The 20,589-nt window shown below is 41.9% G+C and overlaps 1 protein-coding gene across 3 annotated transcripts in view; it reads right to left on the bottom strand.

The window, feature by feature from the left end:
• Positions 1–20,589, bottom strand: part of GATA4 (GATA binding protein 4) — a 172,885-nt gene that overhangs the window by 136,612 nt on the left and 15,684 nt on the right. For 2 of the 3 annotated variants that reach the window (XM_086926188.1, XM_086926187.1), the window contains exons 2-3: positions 17,416–18,549; positions 16,789–17,331 (exon numbers count right to left, since the gene is read on the bottom strand). In XM_086926188.1, the coding sequence (XP_086782314.1) occupies positions 16,789–17,278 (490 nt within the window). In that variant the 5' untranslated portion in view covers positions 17,279–17,331; positions 17,416–18,549. Of the gene's footprint in view, positions 1–16,788; positions 18,550–20,589 lie in introns of all 3 variants that reach the window. The other variant, XM_086926189.1, reaches the window with a different exon arrangement.

Raw genomic sequence — 20,589 nt, 5'->3', positions numbered from 1 at the left:
CAATACAATGTCCCAAATAAAATTGGATAAATACTGATGGAAATGTCAAAAAAAGTAATACCATTAAACCAGTAGCCCTTTTCAAAATTTACTAAAAATACAGCAACACGTGCTGCTGTTCTGTGGATGGCACTTTGTAAAGGTTGACTGGTCACCTTTCTGTTGCGTATTGCTGTTTGTGTGTTCAACTGGTACTAGTAAGGTGCAACCTATACCGTTTATTGCCACATAATTTAGTCAACTCTGCTGCATAATTTAGCCCTCCGCTGCCCCATAATTCCAGTGGCCCTGCTCATAAGGATATTTGCTCATCGTTTCTTTATAGTAATCTGTTGTTTGGGGATGTATAACTGATATCATGGGGAGGTTTCCCAAAGACTGCCTCCAATTATGTTATAAGCATGAAGAGAGCATCAAGATTAAAAGCACAGGTCTGACCAGCCACAACAGTTTGGCTTGCATGCTACCCCTTCTCCTTGAAATAAGGTGTAAAGGAAGGCAGAGGGATGCTCATATAACACCATAAATTGATCCGGTTCTGTTATTTCAGGCTTTCTATCTGCCCTTTCCTGCCAAGATTTCCTCTGCCCTCTTAAAACAAGGAAGCAGCATAGGTGTAATGTAAACGTACGCGGCTCCTGAAGTGTAAGTGGGGGGTGTACCCTTCTGGGGACTTCTGATCGGTACATATGTGAGACAAATAGACCATGCGTGATGTTAAGGGTCCCACATCACTGCTTGAGAGCCATATAATTGTTGCATTAGGTCACTGGGCAGTAGTGTTATGATCAACAGTGACTAGTGCATACTGTAGTAGCAGCAAACCAGTACAGGGCTGGTGTTCCTTCAACAATGTAGGGTTGGTGCTTCAAACTACAATCGGAAGCCACAATCACTAAATGTATTCTCCACCAACATCACAACAAACTGTAATCCACAAAGTAACCAGTTAGGCACGCCCGCGACATGCCACTAAATAATACGGTTCACTATCTTAATGACACATATATAGCAACCAGTGTGAACCTTTTGCCTCATGTTTGCCCTTGTCAGGCAAACACTGCTAACCAGCATTCAAAACCTACTTCCAGCTTATTTCAGCATCGTCTTAACAGCATTCTCCACACCAGCATAAACTGCCTACACCGGTGGCCATCTTGGAATGATATTTGCCTATATGTAAAAAAAACTGTCCCAAAATGGACCCTAGTGTGTCATGATGCATGCGCACACCAGGGAGGCCTTTGTGAAATGTTTTTTTTTTCAAATAAATAACATTCCAAGAAGGCCATCAGTTTTGGGTTTTTTTGTGAGTATGATTTACCATACCAAGAAGATAAACAGCAATTTTTGAATGATAAATTAAAATACAAATAAAGAAGTGCAGGAACAGAAAAATATTGCACCAAGCAGCTGATTAACAATGCACGGCCACCAGACCTTCACAAGATAACAGAATATACTTTTTTTAATAGAGGAAAATTGAAAAGCAGGAAGTGATAAGGTAGAGGAGCAACAGAGAGAAGGTATGGTGCTGGAAGATGGAAAGCAATGGTGGAGAAGGAATAGGTGGCAGAGCAATGGAACAACTGGTTGTATGATAAGCAACAGAAGAGAGGGGAGTAGTGGCAGAGAAACCGAGAAACTAGCAGCGGTCAAAGAAGCTACAGAGGAGCATGGATGGATGCAGAACAACAGAGAAAGTTGGAGGAAAGCAACATGTACGGAACTGCAACTGTGATGAGCTGGAGGTTGGGGGCACGAAAAGCAATGGAGGAGCGGTGAGGGGTGGTTGACTAATTGAGAAACCGATTGAGATGAAAAATAGAACAGCAGGGAAGGATGGCACAGCAACAGAACTACTGGTGGACAAAAAACAAGAATGATGATAGTACGGTGGCCATATGGGAGGTGATGAGAACGTCGCTGCGCACCTCTGAAATTCATCTTCTCCCAACCTGCAACACACAACCGACCCTCAGTGAAGAGGTCGGACTACTGCACCTTCCTGATGCCTGGTGCAGTGTCGGGGAACAACCAGGAAGGTTTTCCCAGACACGTTGACTACAGCTTGGCTTGTCCCCCCCAACCCCCCACTTAGCACGACTGTGGGGACAGGATTGGTGGCTGGGGCCCTTGGATGTTGTGTTGGCTTCTCTTCGATCCAACCAACCAGCCGAGACCATGTTATGCTATATAATATCATAATGTTATGTCTATGTTTTTTGTACTCACTTCCTGTCAGTACTGGCAGGTCTTATCTACACTGTTACTTTAAATTGCACATCTTTCATAAACACTATTGTAACATTTTTCATTTGTGTTTAGACTCATGTATCTGTTTTGTATCTTTACATGTAATCCATGTCATCTGAAGTCCTTATGTAATGTAACTGATTTATTTTGAAGGTTTTATAGAGCGCGAACAAGATCCTTGCGGATATCAGAGTGCTTTACATTAAGCACTGCAAATTATACAAACAAATAAATGCAGGTTAATCACGTATACATAACATCTCATGCAAAGAAAGCAGTAGGGTGCATAACAGGAACATCCTTATTGAATCAAGTCAAGTGCAGAAAAGTGACTAGGATGTTTAGTTGGACCCTTATCATAGTACGGATTACTAGTAAGGGCACAGTTGATCTCAGAATTTATTTAGTCTTTGATGAGGTGAATTTTGCCATGAGAATCGCTTTAACTTCCCTTTTGAAAGATGCTGTAGAAGCATTCAGTCTGGTTTCTGTGGGAAGTGTATTCCATATCCTGGGAGCCATCCCCGAGAAGGTTCGTTTATATGCTTTCTTCTTGTTGAATCTTTGAGGTTTCAGTATTAGGTTTTCTGCACTTCTTGAGGATCTTAACCCACCAGAGATCGTCAGTTTCTGTGCGAGGTAACTGGGTGCATTATAATGTAAGGCCTTATGCGTCATGCACGCTATTTTAGATGAATTATGGCTTCAAGCGGTATCCAATTCAAGGATTTTAAATCTGGGGAAAAGTGGGAACTTCTTTTTGAGCCATCGATGAGTCTTGCTGCTGCATATATTGAGGCTCTTAATTGAGCTGTTGTAGCTTTTGGAAGGCCACATAAAGAGACACTTCGAGGGATAACTAGAGCTTGTACTGCCAGCTTGAAGTCATTGACTGGCAGGAAGGGTTTCAGCTTCCTCAGTGTGTTTATCTGGAAGTTTGCTCCCTTGGTGGTGTTGCTAATGTGTTTCTGCATAGTGAGGTTGCTGTCAAGAGTTATTCCCAAAGATTCCGCTGAGTCCACAATGGTTGGTTGAACGTTGAGTGCAGTAAGATGATTGATAAAGTGTTGCATTCTGGGGACTTTGGCGGGTGGAGCTATAAGGAGGAATTCGTTTTTTAGAGCATTCAATTTGAGATGGTTTTCTGCCAGCCAGGTCTGGGTGTTCCTGTGCATTGTAAAGCGCTCTAATACCTTCAGGTAAAGTATACGCTATATAAAAACATAAATAAATAAGGGGGCAAATGTGTAAAACAAAACAAGCAGGCAGGGGATATAGAGGGAAGAACACATGCAGTGCTATAAAGTGCTGGGAAAAATATAAAAAAAAGTATTTTGTCTTTTCAAGCAATGGAAGGATGCAAATCATCTAATCAGAAACACTATAAAACCACTGTGGTCTAAAAAAGGTAAGAAGGCACCTGAATAGGAAGCAAGCAAATGAGTTTAAGAAGAGACCCAACCAATGATAAAAAATGTATATTGTAAACAATAGGTATTTTGACTACAGGCAGCTAAAACTGTTCGTTAGCGACACTTAAACACCTAAAGAGCCGACAAAATTATTTATTATTATTACATAATGTCTTTGACAAAACAACGAGGGAGGGAGACAAACTCAGAGGAGGTTAATCAAATCAGAGGCTATCTAGATAGTCAGTATTTTGTTTGGAGGGACATTAATAAAATATCTAAAAAGCAGCAGTGACACTTGGCTTAAAATAATACATCCTTCTCTCCAACCATCCATCCATCTCTCTATCCATTCCCTTCTCCATCAATCCATCTATCTCTCCACCCATCCTTCTCCCCATTCCTCCGTCGATCTCTGCCTTCCTTCAGCTGCAAGAGCTGGCATTTGTAAGCTTGCCATCAAAGTCTAAGGAGTCATAATCACCAATTTGTTCCATGTGGATCACTGACATAATATTGAGGGACATAATATCGAATACCTAAAATGTCGGCGACAAAATATTGACAGACATAATATCGACTTTGTATCTACAAACAGGTAAGTACAAAAATATCGAGTAAAAAATATAGTTTACTAAAATATAGTTTGTAAAAATATCGACTTTAGTAAAAACAATGTTAAATTTAATTAATATTAAAAATTATTTTCTAAAATATACTTAAAAATACTTACATTAAGTTATAATAATTAAATAATTAATTAAAGTTGTAAAAACAAATGTACAATCATATTTGTTAAAACATATATATATATAGTAACATAATATAATTAAAAAATATCCAATATTATTACCGTAGGATAGCGGAAGTGTAAAATTACTATTCCCACTCCAGAGAGTGCAACAGTAGGTAAGGCGTTGGATAGCGTAGAGGTAAACATTACTATTCCCACTCCCGAGAGTGCAACAGTAGGGAAAGCGTTGGATAGCGTAGAGGAAAAAATTACTATTCCCACTCCAGAGAGTGCAACAGTAGGGAAAGGGTTGGATAGCGTAGGGGTAAAAATTACTATTCCCACTCCAGAGAGTGCAACAGTAGGGAAAGCTTTGGATAGCGTAGGGGTAAAAATTACTATTCCCACTCTAGAGAGTGCAACAGTAGGGAAAGCGTTGGATAGCGTAAGGGTAAAAATTACTATTCCCACTCCAGAGATTGCAACAGTAGGGAAAGCGTTGGATAGCTTAGGGGTAAAAATTACTATTCCCACTCCAAAGAGTGCAACAGTAGGGAAAGCGTTGGATAGCATAGGGGTTAAAATTACTATTCCCACTCCATAAAGTTCAACAGTAGGTAAGGCGTTGGGTAGCGTAGAGGTAAAAATTACTATTCATACTCCAGAGAGTGCAAGAGTAGGGAAAGGGTTGGATAGCGTAGGGGTAAAAATTACTATTCCCACTCCAAAGAGTGCAACAGTAGGGAAAGCGTTGGATAGCGTAGGGGTAAAAATTACTATTCCCACTCCAGACAGTGCAACAGTAGGGAAAGCGTTGGATAGCGTAGGGGTAAAAATTACTATTCCCACTCCAGAGAGTGCAACAGTAGGGAAAGCGTTGGATAGCGTAGGGGTAAAAATTACTATTCCCACTCCAAAGATTGCAACAGTAGGGAAAGCGTTGGATAGCGTAGGGGTAGAAATTACTATTCCCACTCCACAGAGTGCAACAGTAGGGAAAGCGTTCGATAGCGTAGGGGTAAAAATTACTAATCCCACTCCAGAAAGTGCAACAGTAGGGAAAGTGTTGGATAGCGTAGGGGTAACAAATACTATTCCCACTCCAAAGAGTGCAACAGTAGGGGAAGGGTTGGATAGCGTAGGGGTAAAAATTAATATTCCCACTCCAGAGAGTGCAACAGTAGGGAAAGCGTTGGATAGCGTAGATGTAAAAATTACTATTCCCACTCCAAAGAGTGCAACATTAGGGAAAGCGTTGGATAGCGTAGGGGTAAAAATGACTATTCCCACTCCAAAGAGTGCAACAGTAGGGAAAGTAGATACTTCATATATTATTTAAAAATATATATATATTAATGTCTATAAAAAAATTAATTAAAAGTAATTACCAATTTAATATAATATAAAAATGTATTATTTCCAAATACTAATTTAATGTAATCATTACAATCAGTTATCTAGTAATACTAATTAATTACAAATTAACAATTAATTAATTTGCAATTAAAAACTTACTTAACAATTAAAATCTAATAAATACCCCAAAAAATTAACATATGTAATTAGTTATAATTAAATTACTTCCCATCCTATTTCCCTATAAACCCACAACCCACTACATAAAATAAATTAGTTAAATTAACATAATTATCAATTAATAAATTAAATTAATTGTGAATTAAAATTTAATTAATTACAAAATAAAAATTAATTAACAATTATTCATAAACAAATACCAAATAAATAAATGTACATATTTAATTAATTATAATTAAATTACTTCCCACCCTACTCCCCTATAAACCCACAACCCGCTACAAAAATAAAATTAATTAACATAATTATCAATTAATCAATTAAATAAAATGAATTGGCAATTAAAATGTAATTAATTACAAAATAAAAATTAATTAACAATTAATTATAAACAAATACCAATAAATAAATGTACATATTTAATTAATTATAATTACATTACTTCCCACCCTATTCCCCTATAAACCCACAACCCGCTACAGAATTAAATTACGCAAAATTTAAATAACATTAAATTCATTAATTAAATTACATTATAACATAAATAAACACTTTTAACACATAAAATACACTATAAAAAATTCGATATTATTACATTTTCGATATTTTTATTAACCTATATTATGTACTTCGATATTTTGACTATCTATATTTTACATTTCGATATTACATTACTTACCTTCAAAACGATATTTTTGATGTCTATATTCTGTCCATTCGATATTCTGTTCTGCCTATATTTTGTACTCGATATTATTTCCATTCGATATTTTGTAGTCGATATTTTGTCTGTTTACCGTTCCATGTTACACTGAACACCCACCCCACTCTCAAAGCTACTAATATGTGGGGCAGCATTCCGCTCTTTAACAGGGACACATCCACACCAAGGTAGTTCCCTTTAATGCCAGTGGCCTCAATGGCAATGAGTGCTTTTTGAAACCAAAACATTTTTTTTGCATTTAACTAATACTATTTTTATATTATTGAGTGCCCAGCTTTACCCTCAGCAATAAAGTTTTACAAAAACCATGGCAAAACAAAACAAGCATTGAAAAAGCCAAAAGGTTGGCAGCCTGACATATGGCATGTGCCATTGCTTGTTTCAAATTTTCTTCTGTTTCGATTTTTCATTTTCTCCTACATTTTATGGTATTTTTGATTTGCTTCTTTTGTTTAACTTGTCTACCGAGTGTTTCTCCGATGTGCATATCAGCAGCCCCACTGCTAGCATCACCATAAATAAATATTATTCATCTGCAATGTGGCTAGACAAGAAAGACGGGCGCCAGCTCACTGTCGAAACACGCTAGGCCATGGCTTTCTAAGAGCGGGCAGAGCAGACACTTGAATTTAATAAAAAGTAACATTAATCCTTAGCACTCAGACTCATTAACGCATAGTTGTCTATTGGCCATAAGCCACCAGTCTTAGGCCCTGATTACGACTGCCAAGGAAAGGTGTTCTGTATTTATCACACCAGATAAAATCCAGTATCCCAAGGTTTGTAATTTATCAGTGCGATAACTAGTACCTCTTCTGAGGTTTTTCCCAAATAATGGAGAATAATGTAGATTTTGGTGTTGACTGACCGAATATCTGGATATCCTGTATATTTGTTTTGCCTTTTTCCACCGTTAAACTGCGGCAGCTTTGACCTGCCAAAATTTAACAGAGATAAAGACTTTATTACGCCCGGTAATTACCGGTTATGATAAAGTCTGACAACTCAGCGTAGGGGTCGAAATGTTGTGGCCTAGTCGTAATCAGGGCTTCAGTGTTTTAGTCAAAAGTACCGCTGATATGGGGAATTGTGGTTTCAATGTTCCCATTATAAGTACAGACCTATGAGTCCTTTCAAAAAACAAGCATTTGCAATGCAATAGGTCTCGCATCTGCGAGAATTTAAGCTAATGGCATTCATAATGACAGTGCTCCCTATTTACATGTTTTGATAATTAACACATAAATAAAAGGCATTATCATTTACAATGCCAACAGCTCAAACTTTCGTAAATGCGAGACCTATTTTGATTTAAAGAAGGGGCCGCCATTGACCCAAGCTGCTTGGAAAGTGAAAGCGTGCATGGCACGGTGAATGTTGCAAGAAAACATGTCGTGCCTGCAGTAGAAGAAACTCTTTAAAGAAAATAGTGCTCACAGACTAAATAAGACCCACTGTGTAACAACAAAAGTAAAAGGGCAGGTCCTAATGGGAAGGAGGGACTAACAAGCCTATTAACGTATCAGAAGCCTGTATTTACTAAGGACAATGACAAAAGCCAATTATAAATATGGGCGGAGAGTGGGCAGGGTTTCAAGTACATACACAAAATACAGGAAAAGTTGAGAAATACCCTCATTACTTGGGACAAATTCAGGTGCAAAGTATGCCTGTACAGCTACAGTGGCGCTTGGGATTTCCACGCCTCCTGGGGCTCCTGACTGACCAATGTCCTTGTACATGTGTCAAGCACTCAGCTAAGTGAATTTCTAAGGACTGTTCCCTTTTAAAAGAACCCCATAAGTTTGTGTTCACAGCCATAACACAGTGTGGAACTACTAGAATCGGTCAGGAAAGTAAGAAAAACACATATCGCAAACATATACATAGGCAATATTGATCTCAACTGTATTGTAGTTGAACAAAAAATATTATTAGCTGGCAATCCACATTGTATCAAAATAATTTCAAGTCCATTCTTCAAAAGTTGTAGTCACTTTAAATCTTCAAAGGTTTATTCCAATAGGATCTGACTGTAATGTTCAGTACATCAGTCTCTGTGTAAAGATGGTACATCAGCCAACACGTGTTTCATCGTGTATTAATACAACACATAGACTTCCACAGGGCTGCAACCAAATAAACATTGCCCAAAATTAAAATAAATCTTCTGTATGGCAAGAAAGGAATAGAAGTTATAGTATCCTTCACCTAAAGAAGAAATCGTGCAAAAGCTACCGTGTAGGCACTTGCCGTGAGAAGAATGGACTTGAAATTATTTTGATACAATGTGGATTGCCAGCTAATAATATTTTTTGTGCAACTACAATACAGTTGAGATCAATATAGATTATACTTTCTGTGTGCTCAGGGGGTGGTGATATATCTTGGTTTCTGTAATTACAGAAGTTTTGGGTGTTGGATGCACGCCCTCCCCCTAGATGCACCAACTTTTGACTATTGCTGTTAATACACTTTTCCCTGATATCTAATGTGGAGCGCCCATTAGGCTGTTAGTATCCATTTTCAGTTGTTATATACATAGGCAATATCGACAGCATGGTAGGCAAGGCTTATTCGAATAATTATTACACTCCTTTAAATGTTGGTTACAGTTATGTTATAGTTCATCTGATGCTTGACGCATAGTTGCCAAAGAGCCCTAAGTCCTAAGGGCGATTTTAAAGCAGATTTTGGAACATGTACACCCACACTTACATAGGCAGGCAAAAACCTACACTTCGAACTTCGAAGAGTACCCCTCAGCTGTACATATTTCACAAGTCCTAGTGTTACAGCCACGAGTAACAAGAATGCTGCAAAGTGTGGTTTTAGTTTAACATTGCAAACATGGTCTTTACACCCTAAACTTTGTTTTTGTATTGGTTGTGATCTCATTATTCCTCTGACATGTATTATATAGTAATATATACTTGTGCTTAACTATTTTAATTGCTTAGTGCTTACTTTTTCCTGATGTATTGCATTCTATTATAATTGTATGTATTCTTATTTTTAAAATTAATAAAATATTGAACAAAAAAACATTGCAAAAATGGGTTCTTAATTGTTACTGGTTTCGAGAATTGACCTGGTCCTTTTAAAATGTGTGTATTAAGGATATTTTTCCAAGAAAGACAGGGGAGAGTTGAGGTTGGTAATTTGTGGCACAATTATCAGTCATATAGCAAGGCTAGGTTTGTAAAGACAAATGCAATATCATAAAATAAAGGCAGTTAATCCCTGGGCAAGCTGTGAAAGAATATTATTGAGAAGATGTCCTTTAAGAACTTTTAATTAAAGTGAAAACAAATCATATCACAAAACATAACGTCACTAGGTCCCACATACATAAGAAAATGGAACATCCTTAGACCACGCGCCTGTGCTGTATGAATGCTCACCTCTGGGTTTACTAGTACACCCACTACTACCACCCACCCCTAGTACTGCCACTATGAGCACTAATAGCATAATCAATAGGACTATTACCACTTGTACTACGAATGTCAGTAGTACTGGTAATAAGAATACTAAAATCCCTATGACTACTTGTACTAAAGTGGAAAATGTTACCATAACTACTACTACTTCTAATATTATATGACTATACTCTCTGACTGACTGACTGACTGTCAGAGAGTGACGCTTCTTAGGAGGAGAAGAGTCGTGACCTGAAGAGGCCTGAGCATGGTCCGACTCCTCCATGGAATGTGACGCAGAAGTTTTGGGCTTTTCCGAAGACAAAACCCTCGCTAGTCTTTGAAAGTCCGATTTATGAGGGTTATGAGGTGATTTTGCGGACTTCTGGGAAGGCGGTAACCAGCCCTGCTGAACAGCATACTCATTTAAATAACGTTTTAGGGGGTTAATAGCCCTAACCAGCGCTTTGTTCACTGAGAGTTGAACACCCTTATCTAGTTCTTCAACCAGGTTGTACTCCAGAGAGTCATCCTCCTCTTCATCGTAGTAGCAGTCATCATCTGCGTCATAATAATCAGCCATTGCCACAAAATGCAAAATTCAATGCCCACTAGATGACTGACCAAATATTGAGTATCCAAGATACAAATAAGGGGGAGTGATAACCCCAAAGCAGGCTATGCAGAGGTTGGAAGAACCAAACCCCAGGCAAATAATTAAAACGTGGAGGGAGATAAGCCTGCCAACAAAAACCACTCTAGGCAGAGCCTATGCACAACAATAGTCAGCCAAAACACTTTCCTGTGCTCCGGCGTAGACGGGGTCGAAAGTTCAGGGCTGTGGGCGTGAGCGCTGGTGAGAAGCGTTCCTTCACTCGACCGGCGTGAGGCGAACAGCCTGGAAACCGGAAATAAAGCAACGCGTATGCGCGACGCTGCTGCCGCTGAAAACACCGGCTCGAGAGCGCTCACGCTCTCCCAAGAAGCCGACGACCCCTGCTCCCACTCCACCAAAGCAACCGGGCACAAAAGCGGCCAGGCGCAGGGAGGTGAACACACGCTCCCAGGAAGACACGCCGCCAACGGACGCGCAATACCGGCACTGAAGCCGAGTAAGAGTACACAAAGCGCCGCGCACAAAATCACAAGCAGCGGAATATAAGGCAGGTGTACACAACAATAAGCAGAGCAATATCAATAAAAGCAATGCAAGAAAGGTAAAGAGACTTAACTGGCTGCGGAGCAGCAAAGAAAGAGGAAGAAGGACTAGTGTTTGGACCTTATATAGTGTATCCTCTATGGTCATTCCCAAGTGTTCATGGGATTTGTAGTTTTGTTTTTTGATTGGCTGCTGAACATTTCATTAAAGAAATGAGAAAGCATAATCCTCACCTCCTAGTCCTTAATAGAATTGAAAATTCTTGTCACGAATGTTTGCAAATTTTGAATTAACCTCTCTTCTCTCTCGGTCTCTTGCACTGTCTCCATGTCAGCTTCCCTAAAACAGTGGCTCTTGTGCTTGCCCGAACGGGAGAGACAGACGAGTTTTTAGACCATTGGATAGTAAATCCGCACAATGTGTGCCAGAGCCAGTAGGGTTCCAGGTTTTTCGTGGAACCACAATGGTAGATTACAAGAGCGTCTAGGGTCTGAAGAACAAGATTAAATACACTCAAGGTTTATGTGACAATACCACCTAAAATGAACTTCCAGAACCAACAACCTGCCACCCAAATATCATCCCACCCGAGTACCACTGAACTGTGCAATTATAATCTTTTTCTTTTGAAGAGCCAACAAAATTGAGTGCCTGGCGCGCGCACATTTATAGCAAATAAGATTAATTGTAATTAATAATAACCATCCTAATTTCTTGCAGTGTTTATACCATCCGCCTCTTGAAGCATTTAGTAAACACTAAACAGGGTATATTTTACTGCCTTAGCCTCTGCCACCAGCTTGTCCCAAAGAAAGGTGCCCTTTGAAACACACGGGTTAATATCCCAGCCTCAGTGCGTGTACCGCTGCGCGCTCACGCACTGTCCGAATAGAGAGTGCGCCCCCTGGCGCGCGGCTGCGTAGGTGACGTGCCGCGAGCGAATCACGAGAGCCCATAGACGCACACCTCATACGTCGCGCATCTGCCGTACGCCACGGGCACGTCTCAGTTGTAGACCGTGTCCCGGAAGCACAAGCTCACCTTTCCGGTCTGATACGTTCATTTCTGAATTGGAAGATAACAAGAGACGGCGCCGCGCAGGGTGTATCTTTCCCATCACTGGAAGCTTTTGTAGCAGCTGCTGTCATATTTTAATGCATTTTAGAGATGCCCACTACTACATTAATAATTTTATTGGCCGCTTCCGCTTTAGTGCGACGCACTGATATCAATTATCATCAATTCTATTAAATGGCGCCATCGTTAAGAGTATCAAATTATATCAACTAGCTTTAGTTAACATCCTTCTTCTTGAAGTACGATGCACTCCCAAAAAATCAAACTTCCTAAAAACCACAGACGCATACAATCTACTTCAGCACAGTCTAGGCTCCTAATTTAGAAAAGTGTTCTTATGTAATATTACGAACAATAATAACAATAACGACAGCAATGACAACAGTAATACTAATATTACTATTAATGCAATAATGACACTTCTACTACTAACATTACTACTTTTACTATTGAAACATGTCGCGCCTCCGAAATGACAATTATTTTCGTGTACATTTCCCCCCAGCCATTCTGCTTTTTCCAGACTTTAGGATGTGTTGTGCAAATAAAAGCTTTTGGTGCCTGCTCCTCCCACCGCAACCCCACACACACATACCTGAATCTGCCTAAATTGAAACCCGCCTCGGTGGATCTTTGGGCGCATGGTCACAACATTGTTATATAGCGCTTATAAGCCACTTCTGCCATTTCGAAGCTCTGTAATTATTAGGCAGTACTATTAACCAATGTAATGCAACTAATAAAGGGGTATAAAACAAAAAACGTTACTAGTTTTATCAAATGTTGCCCTGCTTGGACTGGTCGGTGAATTTAAGTAGTATTTGGTGTTGTAAGGAGCGCGCGTTCTCCGTGTGCGTTATAAATTTGCGCCTCACTTGCACGACGATGGAGCCGTTTAAAAAATGCGGGAACTTCCACACTGACATCAGCTCACTAGAGCGTGAAACAAACACGCAAGAAAACCGGCACTTCGGGTTTTATAGAGTCAACAGTTTACGATGCACATGGAAACGTTGGTTTGTTGTGTGCGCTGTTTAACGTTACAACAAGGCGACCTTAGGGAATCCAATCCCAAAAAACTGAGATATATTTAGTTCCATTCATTTACATACAAGCGCAAGCGCACAGACAGACAGGCATACATATACAGTCAAATTCAAAAGTACTCTCACAGTCACTGGCACACATAGACACACAGAAAGACAATACAGAGACGCAAACAGGTACAGAAACAAAGACTCCCCACACGCACAGTTACACACAAATACACCCTGACTCACAAACAAATACATTCAAACTTAAGTATGCTGACACGCACGGGAGCACACATGCACACACACATATGCAATACAAACACGAATAAAACACACACAAAAAAATAGACTTGCCCACACGCACAAATACACACTGACACACACATACACAAACATTCAGACTTAAGTTCTCGGACACACACTGACGCACATCCAGAAAGACACACATACAGGCACGTATAGAGGTAAAGAAAAATAGACTCGCCCACACGCACAGTCGCGCAGAAATACACACTGGCACACCCACAATACATGCAAACGTCAGTACGCAGACACACACAGACGCACAGACAAACAGAAAGATGCAATACAAACACGCATACAGAAAAATCGATTTGCCCACACACACAATCACGCACAAATACACTCTGACACACACACAAATACATTCAAACTTATGTACGCAGACACATTGGCGCGCACACAGACACACAAAGGAATACACAAACAGGCAATTCAAGGACATTACGTGAAACCTAGATTTGTAAACGTGTATTGTAAAGAGACATGCACGTTCATGTGCTCATGTAAGCAAATTGTGTAACTTGATGTGGATTATGCATATGTCTGATAGTTGAGCTGTGTTTGGGTGGTTTGGGCGAGCACCACTTCTGAAGTTAAGACTACAGACACAATCCACAACACATTATCACAATACACAAAGACAGACTCAAAAGCACACGCAGACACTTCTCCCTAAACGATTATCCGTCCGATGAGTCTGGGTGACTTTTATTACTCGAGTACTTTACCCGCTGGTGAGACATTTTTACCTACGTACGCGTGACGTCTATGTCCTCGGGACCTGTGTACTTCTGTCTACAGAATACCTTTTTCAAAGCCACTCTACTCGCCCAAAGCACCCGACAACACCCCGGGCAGCTGGTAGATCGGGCCAGCACCCCTTCACGAGCCTCTCACCTGTGCTGTGCGCTCCCTCCTCTCACCTGGGTGTTAATGAGCTGAGCTAGTAGGGACCTGCCCCCCCACCCCCACCCTTACGTGGAAAAAAAGAACTATGTGCACACTGCGTTATTTATTGTTCTTTATTATTGTTACTTTCGATACAGCCGGTATTGTTGTTGTTGCTATTATTGTGATTCGCGGTCGTAGTAGTATTAACTACAATCATACATACAAAATGATAGTAATGTTCCCTACGTTACCACTAATAATAATAATGGATGTTTGTAGATTTCATGCATTTAAAGAATAACTGAACTCAATTGGAGAACTGTGTTAAGTGCTTACATTCGTTCTTACCACTTAAACAAACAAAATACAAGGCCTTCGGTTCTCTTTTCTTCCAAAATGAAGACTCCAAACTGCTTACGCTCCCTCCCCGTAATTTCAAATATATTCATCACAGCCACAGTGTAAAGCAAAACATTGCTATTAAGTGGCACGCGCAGGTTCATAAACACCCACACCTGCATCTGAAACACAACAATCTGCTGTCCGTTGGGAGGTGATGAGAATACAGCGCTTGTGGCTTCTCACTGTTCACACTCAGGGAATGTTGGTTGCCGCGGCCGGCTCCAGTGTCAGATGAAGAGCTCAACAGAAGTCCGACAGCAGCGTCATTCACAGAAAGGCCGAGGCGCGAGCCACGGCGTGAACTAGACTTGCTGCAGCTTCAAGCGCGAGGCAGAAAGGGAGCGCGGAGCGGTTTATTCAACGAGAGGCAGTGGCGCAAGCTGGGCCCGCAGCGTCAAGCGCGAAGCAGAGAGCGAGCGCAGAGCGGTTCATTCACAGAGAGGCCGGGGCGCGAGCTGGGCCTGCAGCGTCAAGCGCGAGGCAGAGAGCGAGCGCAGAGCTGTCCATTCACAGGTTCACGCAGACAGTCCACGCAGGAGCGCGCAATGCGTCCTCACGCACGACCCCCCCCCCCCCCCCCCCCCATCTCCTACTAAAACGATTACAGCAGCATCAATAACACTCAGGGCTTATTTACAAGCCCCTTGCACCACCTTTGCGTCATTTTTAACACGGGAAAGTGACGTACAGGTGGCGCAAGGGGCTTGTAAATTGCCCTTAACACTACAGCTAATAACAATGCATAATAAGAATATTGTTGTTACTACTATTGTTTCTACCACTAATAATAATAATTATAATAATAAATAACTTAATCATCACAGTGGGGCAAAGAAGAGGGATGATGATGATCATGATCACCTTATTAGTCATATTACAATTATTATATAATGATGATCATAATCATAATCCTCATATTCATCCTTTATCATCATCTTTGTCCAGCTGTTTATAATTAATAGTTGTACTAATAGTAGTAAGAACACAATATTTTTAATAGTGATAATAGATACAACGATGAATAATATTAATCATCATCACCGCGGTCTCGCTGGGATAATTGTGCTGTTGATTATCATCAGTAAATAAAGCACTAACAAGAATAATAAGCATCTTCACCCATTGTCATCAATAGGGTGAGGATTGAGCAAGTAGTAATATTGACAATATCAATAATCTAACATACAATGTAAGGATTATCCACATTCATATTACAAACGTAGACTTTGAGTCCTGTTATTGATATCAGTGACAGGAAAAATAAGAACAAGTAATGTGCAATATCAATATTAATATCAATCATCACAATGACAAAAATAATACCGTTAATAACAAAACGATAGCCCTAAGCGACTGCGTTGATAACATCTTTTCAATGGGAATTATTGTTATTAATTCTTGTGCAAAATAACGAGCTTAGTAATGTTATGAGCGCCCTGACATTAATAATATAAAATCCATGTACAAGTATTTTTGTGATGAATCCCTACCATTTACATTATTGGAACACAAATATTTCAATATCATCATTTATAATAGCAGCAGTACATCAAAATAATATTAATAACGATTATCTTTATTATTATTTCCCCTTACCCTTGCCTAAATTGGGGTACCAGGTCCCTGGTTAATAATAATAATAATTATCAGAACAATATTAACAATAATGAATATAATAATTTCTCCATACTTAGGTTGGGGTGCCGTACCCCTGGATAATAATCATAATGTTATATTAATGCAATAATGATAATCACAATAATGTGTTCCTTACCTAGGTTGGGTGCCGGGCCACTAGATAATGATAATATACAATATAATAACAATGGTGTTCCTTACCGAGGCTGGGGTGCCGGGCCCCGCCAGTGGCCCCGCGGCCCTGGAGGTTCTGCAGCATGGGGCTCTCGAAGGGGGACGAGGTCCAGGGGCCGCCCATGTCCGGGCTGACATAGGCCTGGTAGGGGCTGGGGTAGGACCCGGCCAGGCCCCGGCTGAACTGGTCCCTGCCGTTGGTGGAGAGCGCCAGCGGGGTGCTGTAGCCCCCTTCCCGGGGCGAGGCCGTGCTGATCGGGGGGCTGGAGGCGAAGGAGAAGCGGGAGGGCCCCGAGGGGCCCGGGCTGTAGACGGGGGGCTCCGAGCCGGGCTGGCCCCACACGCAGTGCCCGGAGCCGGCCTGCTGCGAGGAGCCCCCGCCCTGGAGGTAGGGCAGGCTGGGCAAGATTGAGCCGACCCTGGTGGTGGGCACGTACACCGAGGGGCTGTGCATGAAGGAGCCCCCCTCGTAGGACGGGGGGCCGTGGGTAGACGCCATGGAGAGGCCCTGATACATGCCTGCGAGAGAGCCGGGCCGCCGTCGGGGTTGGGGCCCTCTCCACGCGCACCCTGGACCCGGGTCAGAGTAGGGGCCCTCTCCCGGCGCTGGGGTCCTTGGATCCGGGTCAGGGTAGGGGCCCACTCCACGCGCACCCTGGATCCGGGTCAGGGTAGGGGCCCTCTCCCGGCGCACCCTGGATCCGGGTAGGGGCCCTCTCCACGTGCAGGGGTCCTTGGATCCGGGTCAGGGGCCCTCTCCCCAAATAGGGGCCCTGTTACTCTCTCCACACACAGGGTCCTGGGATACAGGCTACCAGCCCACTCCAAACGCAGGGTTTTTCAAGTACGCGCCAATGTCGGGGCGCAGGTCCACTTCACTCACAGGGGCCCTCTGATATTTTCTCCCCACACGGGGGTCCTGGGGGAAGAACAATATTGCCCTACGGTGCAGATCCAAGCCCTCAGCAAACACTCGCAGACTCCTGGCTCAGGGGGTGAGTGACCAAACAGCGCCTCCCTCCTCACTGAGTCAACGCCTCCAGGCGCTATACCCAGATCCTTGTACTCAGTTGTTGGCAGCTGGGCCCTTCTCCTCGCCGTGAGTGGGGGTTCCTTCCAGATACAGCCCCTGTTTCTCGGCGCTCAGCCGGGACACAGCGCGGCACTCCCCTCCCCGGAGCCTGGTCCTCCCAGGTACGCCCTTAGGTAACTCAGAAGGCTTCACACTACTGGGGTGGGGGCCTTCAAGGCGCAGCGTCAGAGAGTTTATTTGGCAGACACCCAATCCTTTGACGCGCAATCCTGGATGTTGATGCCCAGCTGATGCACAGATGGCCCTCTCTTCAAGGTGTGGGAGACCCCCTGAGCTGCCGTCTCAACCTCACGGCTCAGGTGCTGCCCCGCTGGGCCCCTCGTGGCTCAGATCCTTATAAGCTGAGCAGAGGCAGATCTGGGTCTCTGTAGGGCCCGGGTTCCCCGTAAACTAGGTTGGGTCACAGCAGGGCCTCTCCCCCCGCGGTGACCATGATGCTGTGAGATTAATAGCTCAGCCTCCGATAAATTACCGGAACTTCCTCCTCTGTCTGGCCCCGGCTTCCAGTGACTCCAGGAATCTTGTATCCGCACCAGAGTTTCATGCGTGTTCCTCTGACACCGGACCTCCGAGTGCGTGCGCCCAGGATCACACAGTTGTCGAGGTGCAGTTAAAGGCTGCTCGTCTTCCCTTGCCGCTTCCAAGTTTAAAACCGCCTTGCCTCCTCCCCTCGCCGTCCAGCGGGCTCCAGGCACCTAGAAAAGAGAAGGGGAGACGCTGAGACCGGCCCTGGCTTCAAGTCAGAAGAGATAACGAGGTTATAGGGGCTTGTCTGGGCCCCTGGAGGCGAGAGACGCAGCACCGCCGCCTTCCCAGGGGCCCGTCTGTCTGTCTGCAGGCCCGCCGCCCCCTGTGTGATGCTAATGTTCCCCCCTTTGAAGTGAAACCCCAACAAGCGCGGGCAGAGGTAAAACAATACAGGTGAGGTCAGGAGGGGATAATTGGGGTACACGCCAGCCCCGATGGAATTACTGCAAAGTGTATCTGATAAACACGGGTGATTGTGTCAGCTCTCGGGCCCACCCGGCCACTGCACAGCAGCAAACAGCGCCCTGATGTAACTGAGAAGATACACGTAGCGCTACATTTAAAAAAAACCTCAACCAATCATAAAACCTCAAAAGCTCCCCTCTGGAGGAAAACAGCTTGTATTTACGTAAACTAAAACTCTATTTTAAGTTTCTTGTCCTTGCTTTAATTAAAGGGAGTTTTAGTAAAAATAGCATAATTAAAACGAAAATGTATTTTAGTAAGAACATAATATTTCTATTGACGATTTGATTTATATCCTCAAAATAGATCTAACTAGGGACCTGGAGGTCAATAAAATACTATTATATTTTACTTTTCATGGAGAGAATGCTCGTTGTACAGAGGGTTTTTATGTTTTTAACATTTAAATGTATTGCCAGGTTTCGAGTCTAATTAACTACCAGGGAGGCAAAGAAACGCAACAAACAACGACCCCAGCGTCCCATTCGATGAATGACAACCTTATGCCTGTGAATTATGAAAAAAGAATTCATTAGCATGACGTCACCTCGGTGAAATAAGGGGTTTGAAACCACTCTTCGTGTAATATTTATGCGGATATGCAGTCTATAACGTGCTATTTATTACCCTTGTTGAGACTGGAGGGGGCTAAGCCTCAGTAGAGGGGGCTCGTGGTAACCCTCCCCCACCACCCCAGCAATCGTAATAAATAGCATATTACATGGTATGCACCAACATACGCAGTCTGTGCTAAACCGCCTTAATGTGCATTGGTTATAAAAAGTAATTTAGCCTAAAATAGGAATTAAGGGGATAGATTTGTGCGGTAAAATAAAATCACATTGAAGAGACATTATGACAGAATTAGGTTTTCCTGTCCGAAATCATAGTAAGATGCCACTTGTGAGGCAGCAAACAGTGTTTTTTGTGTCCTTTTTAATATAGTAATAAATGTGTGAATTTATGGTGTTTTTTTTAGTGCACTGGTTCTCAGTATTAAGTGTTAATTATTGGGTCAAATTTGTTTTTTTACTGCAGACCTTTGCCATTGGCAGAGCTACTGGGATTGTGCGATGTGCAGAATCAAATCATGCAGCAAGGTAGTCGAAATTTGGGAGCAAAATTGACAAATTATGTGGCACATTCTATGGAATTCTTATTTTCATCCATTGGAGATGGTAAACAATTTTTTTATTACATAGGCAAATTATCTGGTAAATGCATTGAATTCGTAATTATGCGGAGAAAACTGTAGCCATAGACTTGCTTAAAACCACAGGAACTTTGATTCATTATTTTATTATCAACGTATTCATGAAAGATAAAAAATAAACCTTCAGCATACTGATTCCAATCTTTGCCCATTGTTAAATAGGCTTTCTGGAAACGTTTTTCAAGCTAACTCTTTCAAAATAAATATCTAAAATAAAAAATACATAAAGAGTACCAAATAATATGGCCCTGTACTACTTCCTTCTCAGATTCTGGTGACATTTGCACACTTCCCGACCTTTGGTCTTGTGGTGCATAAGGCACTCAATGCCAATATTGGACCTGGTAGAGGGTCGATGTTATGCACAATATATATGTGTGTGTATATATATATATTTTCACACACACATATTTACATATATATACATGCATATACACATTATATATGTATATCGATGTTTTCTACATACGTGCACAAAAGTATACACATGCAGAGGGGTGTTTAATGTATATATATATATATATATATA

This window comes from Lissotriton vulgaris, chromosome 6 (genome assembly GCF_964263255.1).
Source record: "Lissotriton vulgaris chromosome 6, aLisVul1.2, whole genome shotgun sequence".
NCBI lineage: Eukaryota > Metazoa > Chordata > Amphibia > Caudata > Salamandridae > Lissotriton > Lissotriton vulgaris.
The sequence above is the reverse complement of the archived record's forward strand: the minus strand, read 5'-3'. Positions and strand labels throughout refer to the sequence as shown.